The sequence below is a fragment of the Agelaius tricolor genome, unplaced genomic scaffold (assembly GCF_023055355.1).
Source record: "Agelaius tricolor isolate 1412-34295 unplaced genomic scaffold, bAgeTri1.0.p SCAF_11, whole genome shotgun sequence".
Classification (NCBI taxonomy): domain Eukaryota; kingdom Metazoa; phylum Chordata; class Aves; order Passeriformes; family Icteridae; genus Agelaius; species Agelaius tricolor.
The window spans coordinates 432289-448037 of NW_027269271.1; the positions used below are offsets into that span (position 1 = coordinate 432289).

Genomic DNA, 15749 nt, shown 5'->3' on the forward strand with positions numbered 1-15749 from the left:
TTAATTTTCCAGGTGAAAACTTGCTTTCAAGTATTCAGTTTCTCTATGCTGGAAAAGAGTAAAAACAGCCATTACCTTGTAACGTGCCATGTGCTTCTTCTCACAGCCTGAATCACCCACGCCCCTCAGAGAGCATTAGGATAGAACCAGATCCTCACTGTCCGGGTGCACAGAAACATATTTGCCTATTTAAATATGTTTAGTGTGTTAAGATATGTTAAATATGTGTAAGTTTAATTTTTTCTAAGTACAGGAACTTGTTATACATTGTTACATGGTAATCCTCCACCTCCTACTCCCTTTTCCTTCTTCCTCCCTGGTCATAGCCCCTTTCCAAGCTTGCTAGGCCATCCCCCAGTTCACAGTCAGTGCTTGCTGGCACTCTTCCTTTTCTGCCTCCCCAGATGCTCTAGCAGTCCTTTGCCCTTGTGCCATGTCCCTGCTGGCTGCTGTCCCATGGTACAGCTCTGCCCTTGGCCCCTGCAGCCAGCCATGCCCAATTCTGACCTGCCTCTGCCCAGTGACCACATGCAGTACTCACAGAAAATCTGCCTGATGGTACCTAAGGGCCTCAGCATTGGTAAACCTGGAAGGAAAAATGCAGAACTGGGGAGTCCTAGTCCCACTCTGTGTGGTTTTGGAGGCACCATTGGTGTGCCTTCCTGAGAAGTTACTCCAAGAAGAAATATCTTGCAGTTTCTCATGGGAATGAAAACTAACTGCAATCTACAGTTAAACTCAGGCTTTTGTTTTCAAGCAAGTCATGTTTGTTATGCTGGATTGCAGCTATTATTTTAGAAATCTAACTATGCACTTGAGACCAGTTAAGTCTCCAGTAGGTTTCATTCCTAAATTTGCTTTTATTTTAATTCAGAATGTTGTTGGCTCATTACACCAATTCCAAATTGACATATAGGCGGTGCCTTTCTTGAAGTTTAAGTGAAACCATCTGCCATTAGCCCTCTATTTATTTAACTGCAGCATGTTGCAACATGGATCTTTGGATCCAAGTAACCTATAGAGAACAGTGTAGCTGAGCCACTCTGCCCACCCTGAGCACAAGCCTTCTGTGTCTGCAGCATGCCTGCAGCTCTGCAGCCCAGCACAGCCCAGCAGGACTGCTGCTCTGTGCAGCACACAGGAGTGAGGACAGGCAGTGCCAGAGAGCCACTTTGATGTTTGGCCCAAGAAGCCCCTTTCAGGAATGCAGTTCTCTCCCTGGGATTAGGTGAGGGACTCTCACAGCTTGCACTTGCTCTAGGTAGGAGCAGCTCTAAGTGTCTGTACAGGTGTGTCCTCTCCTTAGCAGCAACACAGAGACTAAAAAGGCCTTTTTTCTTCTTAGGATCCCTGTGCAAAATAGTTCCCTATATGTGAAAGTTTTTCCATCATTCACTTTCTTTAAACTGGGGGTTGGTGTCTGCACTCTAGGCGAAAACAAAAGTGAGAAACCTGATGAGAAAGCCCCTGGTGAAATCTAAAGCTCATTTTCTTGGAATTAGCAGCTATGACAGAGAGAGTTTTGAATTTTTTATAAATATTCTGGATAGGTCCTTAGTCTGATGAAGCCCAGTGGGGCTTGTCTTCAGTCTGCCTTTGAGATAGCTGTTTGTGTGACCCTCGATAACCTGACCCTCCTTAACCTTCTTAAGGAGCCCTCTTCTCCTAAGGGTTGCTTTTTGTCATGAAATCCAACAGCAAAATAATCTCCCAAAGGCAGAAATGGAATGGAATGCTGACTTCAGCAAAGTCCATGTGCTCTGTTGTGTTAGCCAATTTCTGATTCATGAGCAGTTCCATCAGCTTTCCTTCTTGCCATCCATCATCATACTGAGGTAACAGACTTCAAAAGTGCTCTGAAATAATATACGTTCTAATTAAAAAGGTGGAAAACAAATCTAGTGGTAAGGCTTTTTGATCAAAACTGGAGCGATTTCTGCCATCAGGCAGCATAATTATTTGCATTGCAGCTACAAAAAACCTCCTTTCAACTGCCAACCATGTGCAAGCAAGTCACAGATGTCCCAGGCTGGTAGCAAACTGTCTATGAAAAATCTGCAAGGCAAACAGAACCCACACAGGCTGAGGAGGAAAATAAAAACAAAAGCTCTTTGGGAAGTGACAATGGTCTGTAAGTTCCCATGTCTTAGGGTTGAATAAATAAAGTCTTCAACTTCCTCTGCCTTTCAGGGTCAAGCAAACAAAAGATGTGTTTCCTTTTTTCAGAGCAAGAAACAGAATTCGCAGTCAGTCATTGAGGAAGGTCTAAAATAGCATGTATCTGACCGAACAGCAGCTGCCTTCCCTGAAGGTTACTGCTTGGCATTTTGGGAAGCCTCTTTCTTGCTTTGGATAGCTCCAGAGCAGTTTCCAGGAGGGTGATGGTCCCTGCTATCCATAGCTGTTGTCCCTCATTGTTCTCCCTGTGCCTAAAAGCCAAGTCATGGTGCCCATGGCTCCCTCTCACAGCTGCTGTCCTTGGCACCAGGCTGGGAAGCTCATGCCACTCTACCAGGTATAGGGGACACATCTCTTGGCTGCACAAGCATGAGATATAGAGATACTTCCCTCAGTGTTTCTGCTTTTTATCTGCATTTAACAGAAGGTGCTGAGAACTCAGCACAGCCTTACAAGCTGTAGTGTGTGACCAGAAGACTCTGGAAGTTGCGTATGTGGGATTAGAACCTAGATGTGAGATGAAAGAAGGGTGACTGCTACGGTTTTTCAGGAAAGTCACCTGGGAGTCCATCAAGTTCTCTAAACAGGATGTAGGGAAATACATCTAAGAATGTCTCCAATGCTATCATTCCAGTCATTTTGTAACTGCCATTCTTTTGCTTCTTGAGCTGCCAGTTGAGGAATAAAAGTCATTTGGTGAAGTCAGAGGAAGGAAGAGTCAGCGGTGTGATTAGACCTCACTGCAGCAGCTGATTCCTGAGCCTCGGCTGGGACAGAGGGAGAGCCTGCAGTGTCCTGTGTGAAGCCATGGGCCAGCACCATTACTGTGGTTCTCCTGTAATTAGGAGGATTTTCCAATGTCAGAGATGTACCTCTGCTCCTGTGCTCTTGTAAAGCTGTGCTGCAGAGGTCAGGATTGAAATGATGGCAGAATATTGTTTAACAAGAAATTTTAACAACAGATTTTAATAATCTTGTAAGATGCTGCTATTCATGTTTCTGTTCTCAAAGTCACGTAGAAGTGCAGTTTGTCAAAACAAAATATTCCTCAAACTTTCCTACATTTCTTTGAATCAGAATTGATCATTGCCTAGATTAAATCCTAAATAAAAGTTTTCAACTGTTACCTTTGAAAGGCTTTGCTCTCCCCAGCCATGTTTGTTAATACGTTGTCTTTGACAGAAGGGAGGAGATTAAATTATTTTAAAAAGTAAGAAAGAAATCATTCAAGAATCTGTGCGCAAAAGTAATGGAATCTGTGTCACTTGAGTTCATGTTTATTTATTTAGACAGGAAACGAACAAGAAATGAAATCATGAAGGCTTATTCCCTAATGAATTTTCATAACAAGTTGTTTACCTAAATTACTAAATGAGTAATCTATTTTTATGCATTCAAAAGAACAGGAAGGTTATTTCAGAGGATCTTCAGTGCCTTTTGCCCCTTAATTAATACAGAAAAGAGTATCTCATGGGTTTTGCTAGAGCAGGCCAAGCCCCAGCGTGCCTGGTGCTCTCTGTGCAGACAGGGTTTTGCTGCAGATGGCATTGTGCTGGGAACACACCGTCTGCCAAGGGGGCAGAGAATTAGTCATAAATTAATTGGACTTCGTATTTAGTATTTCCAATGCCAGTGTTGAGTTGTTACAGCAGATTTTTTTTTTCCATAGGAATGATACACTTCTGTAAAATACACAAAGTATAATTAAAAAGAAGCCTGTGCCATAGGCTGGCAGCACGGATGCCAGTGTGGGGTTGCAGAGTTGGTTTGAAATGAGCATGTGTGTGTCTCCTGGATGTTTGTTAGCCCTGCATGCTGGTGCTGTTGTGGGCGTGTGCTCTTCCAAGGCTCACAGAGAGCACTGTGCTGAGAGCTATGCTGCAAAGCAAAGAGGGAACTTTCACCCCAATCTGTGAGGTTACTGTTGCCATCATGGCTATGTTATGCTATGTACCGGATGTTGTAATTCTAGCCTACAGCCCAGCCAATCTGCCTTAATGTATCTTCAAATGTTGTAAATTCAAGATTATATAATTCCTCTTGGTGTGAAATTATAGGTGGCAAACAGTTTTATGTTTGTGATACGTGGGCCAACTCTGGTAACTCTCTATTTCTGCAGTGATCTGAAGCATAATTACCCATAATGAGCTCACCCTGTAAAAACATGAAAAGCTGCAACAGAGCTGGTAGAGGAGGTTCACATTTATGAGTTCTGTCTTGAGAACATCACTGGAGTAAACCTAGAGACTGGTGAAAACAGTCTGAGAGGGCCTGTTGGAATGTTTGGGTTAGTCTCTAAGGAGACTCCTGCCAGCAGGGCTGGGAGGCTTTTCCCTACTCCTCAGATCCTGGGTCTGTCCTCCAGGCTGCACTTCCCTCACCTCTTGATACAGCCCACCTCACCCCTGGTGCTTCCTGCTGTGCTTCCTGGGCATCTTCTGGCCTTGGAAACTATTTGAAAAACACATCCTGAGTTCCTGAAGGACATTTTTGCTCATTCCCCACTTCATAAAGTAAATCATCTCCCTCCATCCTGCCTGAGTCTGTAGCAGCTCCAGAGGAGCAGGCTGTGCTATATCCATGTCTAGCACAAACACCTTCTGGGTGAATGTAGATGAAGAAATGACTGCCAGCCCCAGCTGCCCCTCTCCATGGGAAAGGAGGCACCCCTGTATCAGAGCAGGACTTGCACATGAAAGCTGTAAATCTCCTGTTGCTGTAGCTGGGAGACAGAAATGTTTGCAAGGGCCATGTCTCTTTATGAGCACACTGCGTTCACTCAGGCTCTGCAGTGCTTTCATCGGTACCTGACACATGCACTGAGTCACAGAAGCTCATGGGCAGGAGAGTGCTCGCCCCACACAGACAGAAGATGGTGTTAAAAATACTCTTCTACAAGCAAGAGCTGATTGCAGTATCTAAATAAATGAGGTAGCTTTATGTACTCAAGTTAGACAGGTGGAAAATTCGGCTCACTCTTTGGATACCGTCCAAGCTATAAAGACATTTCAGCTGTAAAGGAATACAGGCTCTCACTGGCCTGCAGTCTTAAATCAGTGACACACTTTAACACCAGGATACAAGTGATACTGGGTGATACGCAAGGTCTGTGTCAATGCAAACATGATGTTACCTCTTGAAAATAAAAATTAAGTCCAGTAGTTAAATTAATTTTATCAATAAGTGCCTGCAACTTGAAATGCCACAGTTCAAAGGTAGGGGCTAAATAAAATGGAAAAACATTAAAGGAAAAACTAGTGGGGTTAAAATGCTGACAAATGAAGATTGATTAAAGATTAAAAGCTCATTGCAAAAATCTTCAAAAGAAGACTAAAAAAAATACAATTGGCTTAAGTAACGCATTAAAGTCAATCCATAGAAGTAAGAAGGTATCTTTTAAACAATGGACATTGTAGCCAAATGAGAGAATAGGAAAAAAAAAGAGGATAATTTCTGGCAGACTAAATGTCAAACCATAAGAAGTTAAGCCAGAAAAAGATACTGAGCAACATCATGCCTGAGGCATAAAAGAAATAGTAAAAATATTTTTGAGAGGAGGCTTGCCAGGAAGTCTCTAGTGCCTGTGGAGGACCAAGGTGTTAAGGAGTACTTAAAGTGGAAATCAGCACTGCTGAAGGAAGGAGTAAAGTGTTCTTGTGCTGGTATTAACCACTGAGGCTGTATAAATATCAGGCAGGTGACAAATAAGGCCAACTTTTAAAAAATTACTTCAATCAAAGTCTCAGTTTTGCACCACTTGGCAGAATCTGTGAGAGTTGAGTGTGTCCTGGCACATGCAACAGATTGGGAAGAAAGCACAGCTCCTGCAGAGGAAAGCCCTACCTTAGTGCTCCATTGGAGGCCCCAGAGGGAGAGTGAGTGAGGATAAGGGTGCTCCCTTCAGCACAGCAACATACAGAGTGTTCAGAAACCTTGGGAAAATATGATTCTTTGAGACTGCTGAAAGGAAGCAAGCTTTCGTGAGACAAGAGGGAAGGCTCACTCACAGATTAGTATCCCTCTAAAAGGTGGAAACAGATGGTCTCATTTTGCAGTGAAGGGGTTGTTACCAGTAGTTTCATACACAGGTCTGTGCTGAGGAGATGCCATGGCTCTCAGTCCCTGCTGCACTCAGAGGGAGCAGTGCCCTGGTCCTGGGACAAACCCTCCAGCCCTAGTTCTTGAAAGAAGCCTTTACTGGAATGCCTTTCTAGGCTACTCTCCTGTGTGCAGTTTAATGTCTTGTAAAGTGGGTAGGTCTGGATTTGCAGGCAGTGTGGGAAGTTTGTTTATCCTTTTAGTGCCTCCCAAGTGGGCATGGGATGGTTCTGACTAAGAGCATTGCTCTTCCTCTAGCCTCTTTCTTCACTCCCTAGAGTTTTCTGTGCAGCAGAACTCCTTACCCATGTCTTTGTTTTCTCTTTGGGTTTTTGCCTTTTGTCATTAGCATTGTCACAGATGGTTAGATTTTAAATAGGGTCATCCTGCAGCAATGCTACCCTGCCAACAACACACATATACACAGCCAGAGCTGTCAAAAATGTCTCTCTTTTTCTGAGAAATACTCCATCTGAGGGAATTTTAAATCAAGTGCCTGCGAGGGTCAGCACTGATGAATCTGATCTTCTCTTCCTGAGGTGACCATTGGCTCCCTCTCCAAAACGATAGCATTCACACTGAGTCCACACTGGGCCATCTCCTCAGTAGCTCATGTTCTTTCTCTTAGAGAAAGTGCAGCATGAAAGATTGAAAAGGGAGGTGGGCAATCCAGTGGGACACAGTCCCTGGGAAGAGCCAACTTTCCTTCCCTCTCCCTGAGACTTCCCAGTCTAGAGCAGGTACTAGAAAGCACCAGCTGGCCCAGATTGGCCACTGACCACATTGCTCACAGGTGCTGCTGGCCTCTTCCAGAAACCACACAGTGGTATAAGCTAAGGGCAGGTGATGCTCCTCACCCACAGCAGTGCCAGACTCGCTCATGGCTCCATTATTTACTTCAGAGGCCGCTGAGAGCTTGTTTCCTCTGATTTTCTTGCTTACCTCTCATGCCTGTGCATATCTCCCTTGGATGACCCCTGACACCACTGCTCCAATGGATTGGGCATGAAGAGAGAGATCCTGTCTCCTGCTGTCAGCTCATGGCTTGTCAGGGTGAGTTTGATGGTGTGGATCCAGTGTTTCTGTACTCCTAGAGATGCCTGGCTCACAGTTGGAGAGGAGGTAAGAGACCTGGAGACTGAAATGCCAGGATCTCACTTAGTCTGTGCCCAGGACTGAGGACAGCTGAGTTCACAGAGGTGAGACCACTGCAACTGCTCTGTTTGGGAGTAGTTCCAAGTGGAAATTGGCTTTTAAAAAGGGAAGTTATTTGGGTCACACTATAACTTTCTCCCTTGCCTCAATCCTGTCCAACAATCCAATCTGTAAATGTTTTAGCAATCCTGCTGCGTGGTTGCAGTGAACGTATTTTTAGTCTGTAATACTGCTTCATTTATATACTTATTTGGTAGTGTATACCAGCCCTTCAGATGGAAACATTGTCCAGATGTGCTGGTAGGACAGTCAGGGCTTCTCAACAGAGATGAGATGGAAGATTGCTGCAGTGACAATGTAGAGAGAGCCCTGTGAGTTATGCGTGGGGACAGCTGCAGCCCTTCAGCAGGCCAGTGTAGTAGAGTGCAACTGGTGCCTTCAACTCCTGAGGCTCATACTTTCTGAGCCCTGCTACCCTAAACATAAGCTCTGGATTGGGCAGGTTACAATAAAAACTATTTGGATAATTAGATGCTAAATCATTCCTAAAGCTAAACTTTATCATTGTCAGCTTGGTGCAGCTCGCACAAAACTCCCAGGTGCTGGAGCATGTTAGTGGCTCTTTGAAAGCTGCCCTGGTTTCTGCTGCTGTGAGAGATGGGCTGTAGAAGTGGCTCCAAGTGTAGATTAATGGTGACACAGACTGGTAATTTCCTCTTTAGAAGGAATTGTGGAAAGTACAGAGTGTGAGTAGCTGTTCAGCAAACATGGCTTTAATAGAGTTGGTGGGTTTGGATCACCTTACACAGGGGTGATTCACTGGCTCCTATTTTGACATCAGTTAAACTGGTTCCCTGGATAGCAAAGTCACCTTCTGCTCCCCACCCCCCACACAAGGAGGGCATGATTCTCTCTCCTTATTGACAAAGACAGGTAGTTAAATAAGGACGGGGTAAGTGATTGCCCTCCATGTACCTTAGCAGGAGTAAGGACATGTAGTCCAGATCTGTGTGGCTGACAGCACCTTAAATGTGTGTTCAGTGAGCACAGCAGATACAGAGCCAGGCAGGTTCTGACCATTTAAAGTCACCTACTCAGAAAGCAGCCAGTAGGTACTGGCACATGGGTTATCTGCTTCAAAGGCAGCTGGGGCCTTTTAGAGGGCCTGAGGACTGAGGACCTCACTGAATGATAGAGTATTGGTCCCACTGAGTATTTTTTTGGTAATACACTGTGATATTGCCTAGAGCAAAGTAAAATTTATAGTTCTGGTAGAATAAGGCTCTATAAATGTACATATGGCATGAGTGCACCTTCAGAAAGCTGTAAAACCTTTCCATGGTGTTTGAAACAGTCCAGCAAGCTCAGGTGGCCTTTCAGGGGAGCTCTGTTTCAGTTTCTCTGCAGACACCAGTTTTCACAGTGAACATTTGCTGCAGCAAAGCTTTTTGGGGAAGATGTAAGTAGGAAAGGATAAATTATCTAGAATTACATCTTCTTTCAGACAGATGTGTCCATAGGGCCAAACAGCCTGATGATATGTGTGAAGTTGAAGTCTGTGGAAAGAGCAGACATCACCATTTGTTCTTACTAACTGCAGAACAAAAGTTTCATTGCCTGCCTTTCAAGCCCTCTGCCTGTCTTCTTCCTTTCTCTGAGAGAGTATCTCCCATAGAAGTAGGTGCTCAATCTCACAGACATTTGAACAGCCAACTGATTGATGGATGTCAGTGCTACTGAGGGAAGAAGGAGGATTTTGGTTTTATGGCCTTTTCAGTAATACAGTTTTAAAAATATAGTGCTTCAAATATGAAGACAATCTTCTATCATCCTCAATATTTTTTAGCAGTAGTTAATGCCCTCAGCCCTATTTGGTTTTGGTTTGGACTGCAGACTTCAGCTTTCATCTGTTGGATCTTGCAACGTGATTATTTTTAGAGAGAGAGTAGCACTGGGATTTAGGTTTCTGTTCCCTAGACCAAGCTCATGCTGGGAGTTTGGTACAGCCTGCAAGAGCCAGTAAGGCTCTTTGGGAAAGTGCAGTCAGAGCTGCAACGCTTGGCACAATTACCTTTGCTATTAATTTGAAATAGTCAGTCATCTGAAGCATGGCTTTTAAAGCTGTTAACAAATAATTAACTGCAGCACACGCTCTTGGCCCAGCAAGGATAGCTTGTTTAGCCTGAGTCTGCACTGTGTGAAAAACTGTATGTTCTGAACTTCAAAGAGGAGCAGTAAATCTATTTATTGATCTATCTCTCTATTAATCTATTATTAATCTATCTCTCCTTTACAGGAGATCTGTTTTCATTTACATAATCCCACAAAACATCAGTCATTAGTAATTCAGGACAGTGAAGATCACTGTGTGTCAGTGTTGCCCTTGGGCAGCCCTGCGTAACACACACTGGCAGTGCTGACCTTCCAGCCAGCACCCGAGCAGCAGGCAGCGGCCTGGGGCTGTCACTTCTGCTTCACAGACACCCTGCTACCTGTGCCTTGCTGGGAGGGCTGGTGGCTGTGTGCTCAGGCAGGGCAGTGCAGGCTGGTCTGAGCTCTGGTTACACGTGCTGACCCCTCCAGGAATCAGCCACAGGCACCTGCTGAGCTCAGTGCTGGGCACGGCCCCTCTGGAAACCCACCCTCTGCCCCTCTGGTACCTCCAGATGTTGGTACTGCATGGGAGGGGAAGGAGAGAAAGCATGACAAGGCTGTTTTTGAATGATCTGACACAGGAATCACCAGGCAAAATCGTTAGCTTGTTCTGGGAATCAGATCAGACCATGGAGTCCAGTGGAGAACCCACAACTCGAGGTGCTGTGTTTGAGGAAGGGGCTGACCACAGCTCTGGTCAGGAGTGGGAACTTGCAGCTTACAGAGGGGCAGGGCCAGAGGACCAGGAGTGAATGCAAGTGTCTGTGGAGCTCTGGTACCCAAGGGCTTGATAGGCAACTGCTCCTCCAGCCTTTCCTTAAAAACTCTTCATCATGAAGATCCTCTCATCTCCCCAAGGTACTTTCATTCAGGGCTTGTATTTCATTATCATTAGAAACTTGGTCAAAGTTAAGTATGTTTCTCTTGCAGTCGAGCTGTTGTTTCTAATCCTGTCATTCTGCTGGCTTATCCACAGTGATCCTCTGCAGTCCTCAAGGTTTTTCTGTAGTACTTCTGCCTGGCCCCATTTTTACCCATTTTCCAGCTCTGGCTGTGGTTGAAATGCATTCTGAAAATTTTGGACAGTTTCTCTCTTTTATCAGAATTGCAGTCTCGTCCAATCTAGCCACTCCAAGGTCGTTGGAATCTCTCCAGTTTAGCATCTTCCAGAAATCTTCTAAGTATGCTGTTTATTCCTCATCCAGATCATGAAGCAGTTTAATGGCATTGAGCTCAGGACTGAGCTGTGTGGAATCATTTTTTGCAATGACAGTGAGCTAGTCTTCCCAAACAGGGGCTTGTGCCAGCTGTACTCAGGTCACGTTCGCCTGTTGTTCTGCTGGGACCATCACATGGGCATTCAGAGAGCATCAGCCCCTCCCTGAGCTGGGGTGGGCTGGGTGTCCTGGGGCTGCCACTGCTTTCAGACCCCTCCTTAGAATGAAGCTGGTCCAGGTGCCTGGCAGCAGCACCAAGCAGTAACTGTGGTGTTTGAGGAACATCCCACCTCCTCTTCTGTGTCTGTTTGGAGCTAAGGGTAATGAGAAAGGCTGCTGGAAATGCCTGTAGTGGGCGTTGAGCCATTCCCACTGCTGCCCTCACCCCTGTGAGATGAAAGCCTTTGCAGAGGTTTTCTGCAGCAGTTCAATGCCTTCACCCCAAAAAGGGAAAGAATCAGATGCTGACTTCAAACCTGCCTTTAACTCCTGGGCTAACTCACAGGCCGAGGGCAGGATTTGGGTATTTTGTGAACGTCTGTGTGGGGGGGTGTGCATCCCCTGTGTGCCTCCTGGCCAGAGAAGCTCATCATGGGAGTGATTCGTCCCAGCTCTCGCCGCTGTGGTGGACTCAGAAGACACAGCCCCTCCTGCCATGGGGTAGCAGAGCTCTGGCTTCCTTAATCCTGGCACATTTTGTTGGGAGGGAGCTGTGTCAGCACAGCGGGATCGGGATCCCAGCTGGTCAGAATGGCCTGGGCTGGTTCCCCAGTGCCACCCACACAGCACAGCTCCCTGCCTTGCCTGGGCAGCCCTTGGGATTGCTGTTCTCCTCTGTCTTGTGCAATGCCCAGAACTTAATGATAGCCCTCTGTGCTGGCTGCCAATAGTCAGGGAAGCTCACTGCACTATGAAGATGTTTTCCTGTGGCCCTGGCCACCATCCCATCCCACCTCACCCACTTGTGGCTTTGGAGCACTGTTTCTCCCATAGCTGGGGTTCCATCCAACTACAGCATGAGAGCTGAGGAGTTGTTTCCAGCTTGCTGTGTCACAGGGAGCCCATCTGTGCCCATTTGCTGGCTCCAGGCTCTGTGCCCTTCAGCCTCCCCTTGTGCCCCTCTGCTCCCCTTCCCAGCCCCCTCTCCTGAGTGGCACCAGCAGCCCAACTCCCTCTGCTGACTGGTCCTGAGCCTGTGGATGGGAGCCAAGAGCACCTCCAAAGGCAGAGAGAAGGGGTGACCTGGAGGAATGGCCTCTGAAAGGGTCCCAGCTGGGGACACGGCACCTTATGTCATAGCAGGGCTTTATCAGCAGTGCAGCATCCAGGAAGGGTGAGGTGCTTGTCAGGGATTTGGGTGAGTGGCACAGAGACTTGCACAGCTGCTCCTGGCCTCAGTCTCTTGGTGGCACATACAGAGCTTTTTCCATTTCATTCCTTGCAGGTGCAAGCTTTGATTTCTCTTGCAGGCTCTCAGCCCCCTTAGCAAGGGCTTGCTCCTGCCTTTCATTACTGTACCAGACATGGTTGATCTAATGGCTTCTGCAGGTGGTGTGGGGTACAGCAGGGTCCGGCCATGGTCCTCAGCTGTCATCCAGAGTCAGAGTTAATTCAGGAAAACAGTAAAAATTAGTAATGTATATTGCATTCCTCCAGTCCATACGCTTTCCATTAGGTGATCTTCCATCCTCCTGAGCACAGAAAGGAAACCCAGCCAATGGCAGTCTTCTGGCTCTGAAAGGATTGGTCTTGCCTGGAAATCCAATCTCAGCTCTTGCATTCCTGGGCACACTGTCTGTGCAGGGAATAATCTCCCACCTTTAAATCCAGGCAGCAGATGCTAGCCATGTGCACAGCCTGTAAGCCCAGCAGCTCCTGTGGCAGCAGATGTCCCAGGCTGGGGGCCACACTGGGGTCCTGTGTGCTGCTCAAGGTCTTCCTGTGCCCAGGGCTCTGTCAGGGGAGTGGTATTGCCCAGTGTCACCACATCAGTCAAGTACATCAGCCAGGTCAGCATGGGAATGAGGCACAGTTAATTCTTTTGAGAGATCACATTTTAGGGTTTTTTGTTAATAAACTGGTGAAGAAATTTCTCAAGGTCCCCAGTGTCAAGAGGGTTACAGAAAGTGAAACATTCAGCTTTCTTAAATAAACCTTATTTTCAATTACTCCCATACTTTAGTGGCTCAAGTACAACAGTTCTGTAATGAATGTTACACAGTGCAAACTCCATCAGTAATGATGTGCAGATGAAGAAGGGGAAATAAAAGACATTAATTTCTAGGTGTGACTGCACATGCTAAGTGTGGTCTGGGCTCTTTGAGGTGTCACAAGCAGTCTGGGGCTCTGCTGTGTGAGAGGGAGCTCCATGTGTGCAGCTGCAGAAAGGGAGTTCCCCCTCTGCAGCTCCTGCTCCAGACAAAAAGGGGTCCAGAAAGCTCTGCTTTTAGTGCTGTTGGATCCCTAGCTTGCAGGGCTAACTCTGACCTGGTTTTTTTTTAACCTTACTTTTGCAGAGAATGTGATCAATGGGCAGGACTACGAGGTGATGATGCAGATTGACTGCGAAGTGATGGACACCAGGATCCTCCACATCAAAAGTTCATCTGTCCCTCCCTACCTCCGAGAGCAGCGCAGAAATCACACTGACACCTTCTACAGCTCCTCCCCCTCCGTCCCAGAGACGCCCCATGCCCTGAGGGCCATTGTCAAATCCCTGCAGTAGCTCTTGTGACAGCGCACAGGGGAGCACCGGCATGCAGCAGGTCCTGCCACCAGCCTGAGCCCCTTCCCTGGCAGGTCCTGGGGCTCCTGGCATGTGGGCACAGCAGGGACAGCCCCCTTTAGCCCATTCCTGTGCCTGACCTCACCCAATGGCCGCATCCTGCCCAGGGATAACGCAGCTCAGCTGGCTCCTCGCCAGGGACAGTCCTGGGGGCCCCACACGACGTGGGGGACATGGGCCATCCCTGTTACTTATGCGCTGTCCAGAATTGTGGGTTGGTTTTCATTTCTGTCCCTGTTAGGCTGCCAGAGGTCGGCTGATGAGCCAGAGACAAGAGAGCAGACATCCACACTTGGGATGAGGCCGCTCTCCCTGCAGGGTGCTTGGGCAGCAGGAGAAGTCCAGCTCCCAGCTTCAGGTGCTGGGCCTGACCAGACAGCCCCACTCCTCATCGTTCCCTCCCAAATCCTGCCTATGCAGCCTCCCTCAGCAGGAAGCCCTGGGATGCAGCAGTGTGGTGGAACAGCCCAGCCCAGCCCCTCAAGAGGGTGCTGGGGCCCCTCACTCACCACTAAAGCACTACAAGCAGAACAACCCCACTGCCCTGGGGCTAGGCTGACCGATGAGGCGCTGCCCACCCTGCACCTGCCTGGCTCTCCAGGATCCTGGTGCTGCCTTCCCAGCCCACGTGGCTGCACGGCTGAAGGCTTGCCCCAAAGGAAGTGATTTCATGCAGCAGATGCATTTGTAAAGTTTGGGTTTTTGGAGTTTTGGGGTTTTTTTTTCCTGGTTTTTGTTTGCGTGGGGTTTTTGTGTGTGCTATTTAATACTTTTCACTGCTAACAACTGCCCTTGGAGCAGCACTAGCCTTGCTGGGGATGCTTCAGTTCCATGGGACGGAGCCACAGCACCTTCTCCTGAAGCCACACATGTGTCACACACACTCAGCACCACACAGCCCTGTCTGCCTCACCAGCACAGCCAGCCACTCGCTGGGCAGCGGGGGAGGCTTCCATTGGCCCCAAACACTGGCCACAGCCAACTGCTGCCATTGCAGAGTGAAGCTCTGTTCACTGTTCCTAGTCTGTCAGCCGAGCCCCAGGCCAGAGCTGGGCCCAGGAGCTCCAGCACACTGGAGCTCAGCTGGGATGAGCTGCCAGCAGAGCATCAGCCTTGCATAACGACTTCAGCATGTTGTTACATTATTTTTTTCTCCCTTGTGCAGTTTGCGAAGAGGATGATGAGCTTCAGTTTGACAGCCAGCTGCCTTTCCTTCATGGTTTGAGCACTAACTGGCTCACATGGGATTATTAATTATTAATTATTATTATTATTATTATTAATAATGTATGTGTGTGGCTGTTAGGAAATACAGGTTGATCCCGCAGCAAGACAGCTCCAGGGGCAGTGAGGAGGAGGATGAGGGGCAATACGCCCCTGTGAAGTATGTGCCTTGCAGCACCTTGGGGAAGCTGTGCCCTTTGCCACGTCCCCGGCAGCGCAGGCCCTGTCCTCACAGCGTTCGCGCTGCTGGGAGGGAGCTGGGCTTGGCTGCGCTGCTCACACCAGTTCATTTTCCTGGCCTGGCCCCACCTGACTGTGGGCCAGCTCACAATAGTCAGAAATAAAAACCCCAGCGGTGCCCCAGCCAGAGGCACACGGCTCCCCCCGCAGCCATGGGTAGGGGCTGCTGGCTGCTCTGGGGGCATTTGCTGCCAGGGAGCTGGGGAGGGGACTGGGGTGGTGGCTGAGCTTGGCACAACCTTGGGAAGGGCTGCTGGTGGGGGTGGGGGCTCGGGACTGCTGCAGCACCACGTCCTCAGTCAGCAGCCCTGGGCTCTGGTGGTGGAGAGCATCTCTCATGCTGTGTAATTCTGTCCTCTGTGTCCCTAGTACTGAAGGCAGTAAAATCCTTTTATTTATTACTAATAACTTCATTATTGTACTTGTTAATACTGTTTTCCTTAGGCAAACTACTGGAACACCTGCCCTGGTCTGCCATCTCTTGGGCTGTGCAGTGTGGCTCTGCTTGGCACAGTGTTGGCAGTGCCCATGGCACATCTACCTTGTCCCCCTCCTGCTGCTGGAGAGCAGGTACCCTACACAAGCTGCTCACCCAGACCCTGCCAGAGGAGCCCATGAGGGCTGGAAGTGGCATGCACCCTGCCCCAGTACCAGTCCCAAGCAGCCTAAAGCCCTCTGGAGTTTGTCCCCATCTGGTG

The 15749-nt window shown here is 47.9% G+C and overlaps 1 protein-coding gene across 3 annotated transcripts in view; it reads left to right on the top strand.

Moving 5' to 3' along the window:
- Positions 1–15464, top strand: part of ATF6 (activating transcription factor 6) — a 75567-nt gene extending 60103 nt beyond the window's left edge. For all 3 annotated transcript variants that reach the window (XM_071435671.1, XM_071435670.1, XM_071435672.1), the window contains one exon: positions 13319–15464. In XM_071435671.1, the coding sequence (XP_071291772.1) occupies positions 13319–13527 (209 nt within the window). In that variant the 3' untranslated portion in view covers positions 13528–15464. The remainder of the gene's footprint in view (positions 1–13318) is intronic.
- Positions 15465–15749: the final 285 nt, after the last annotated feature.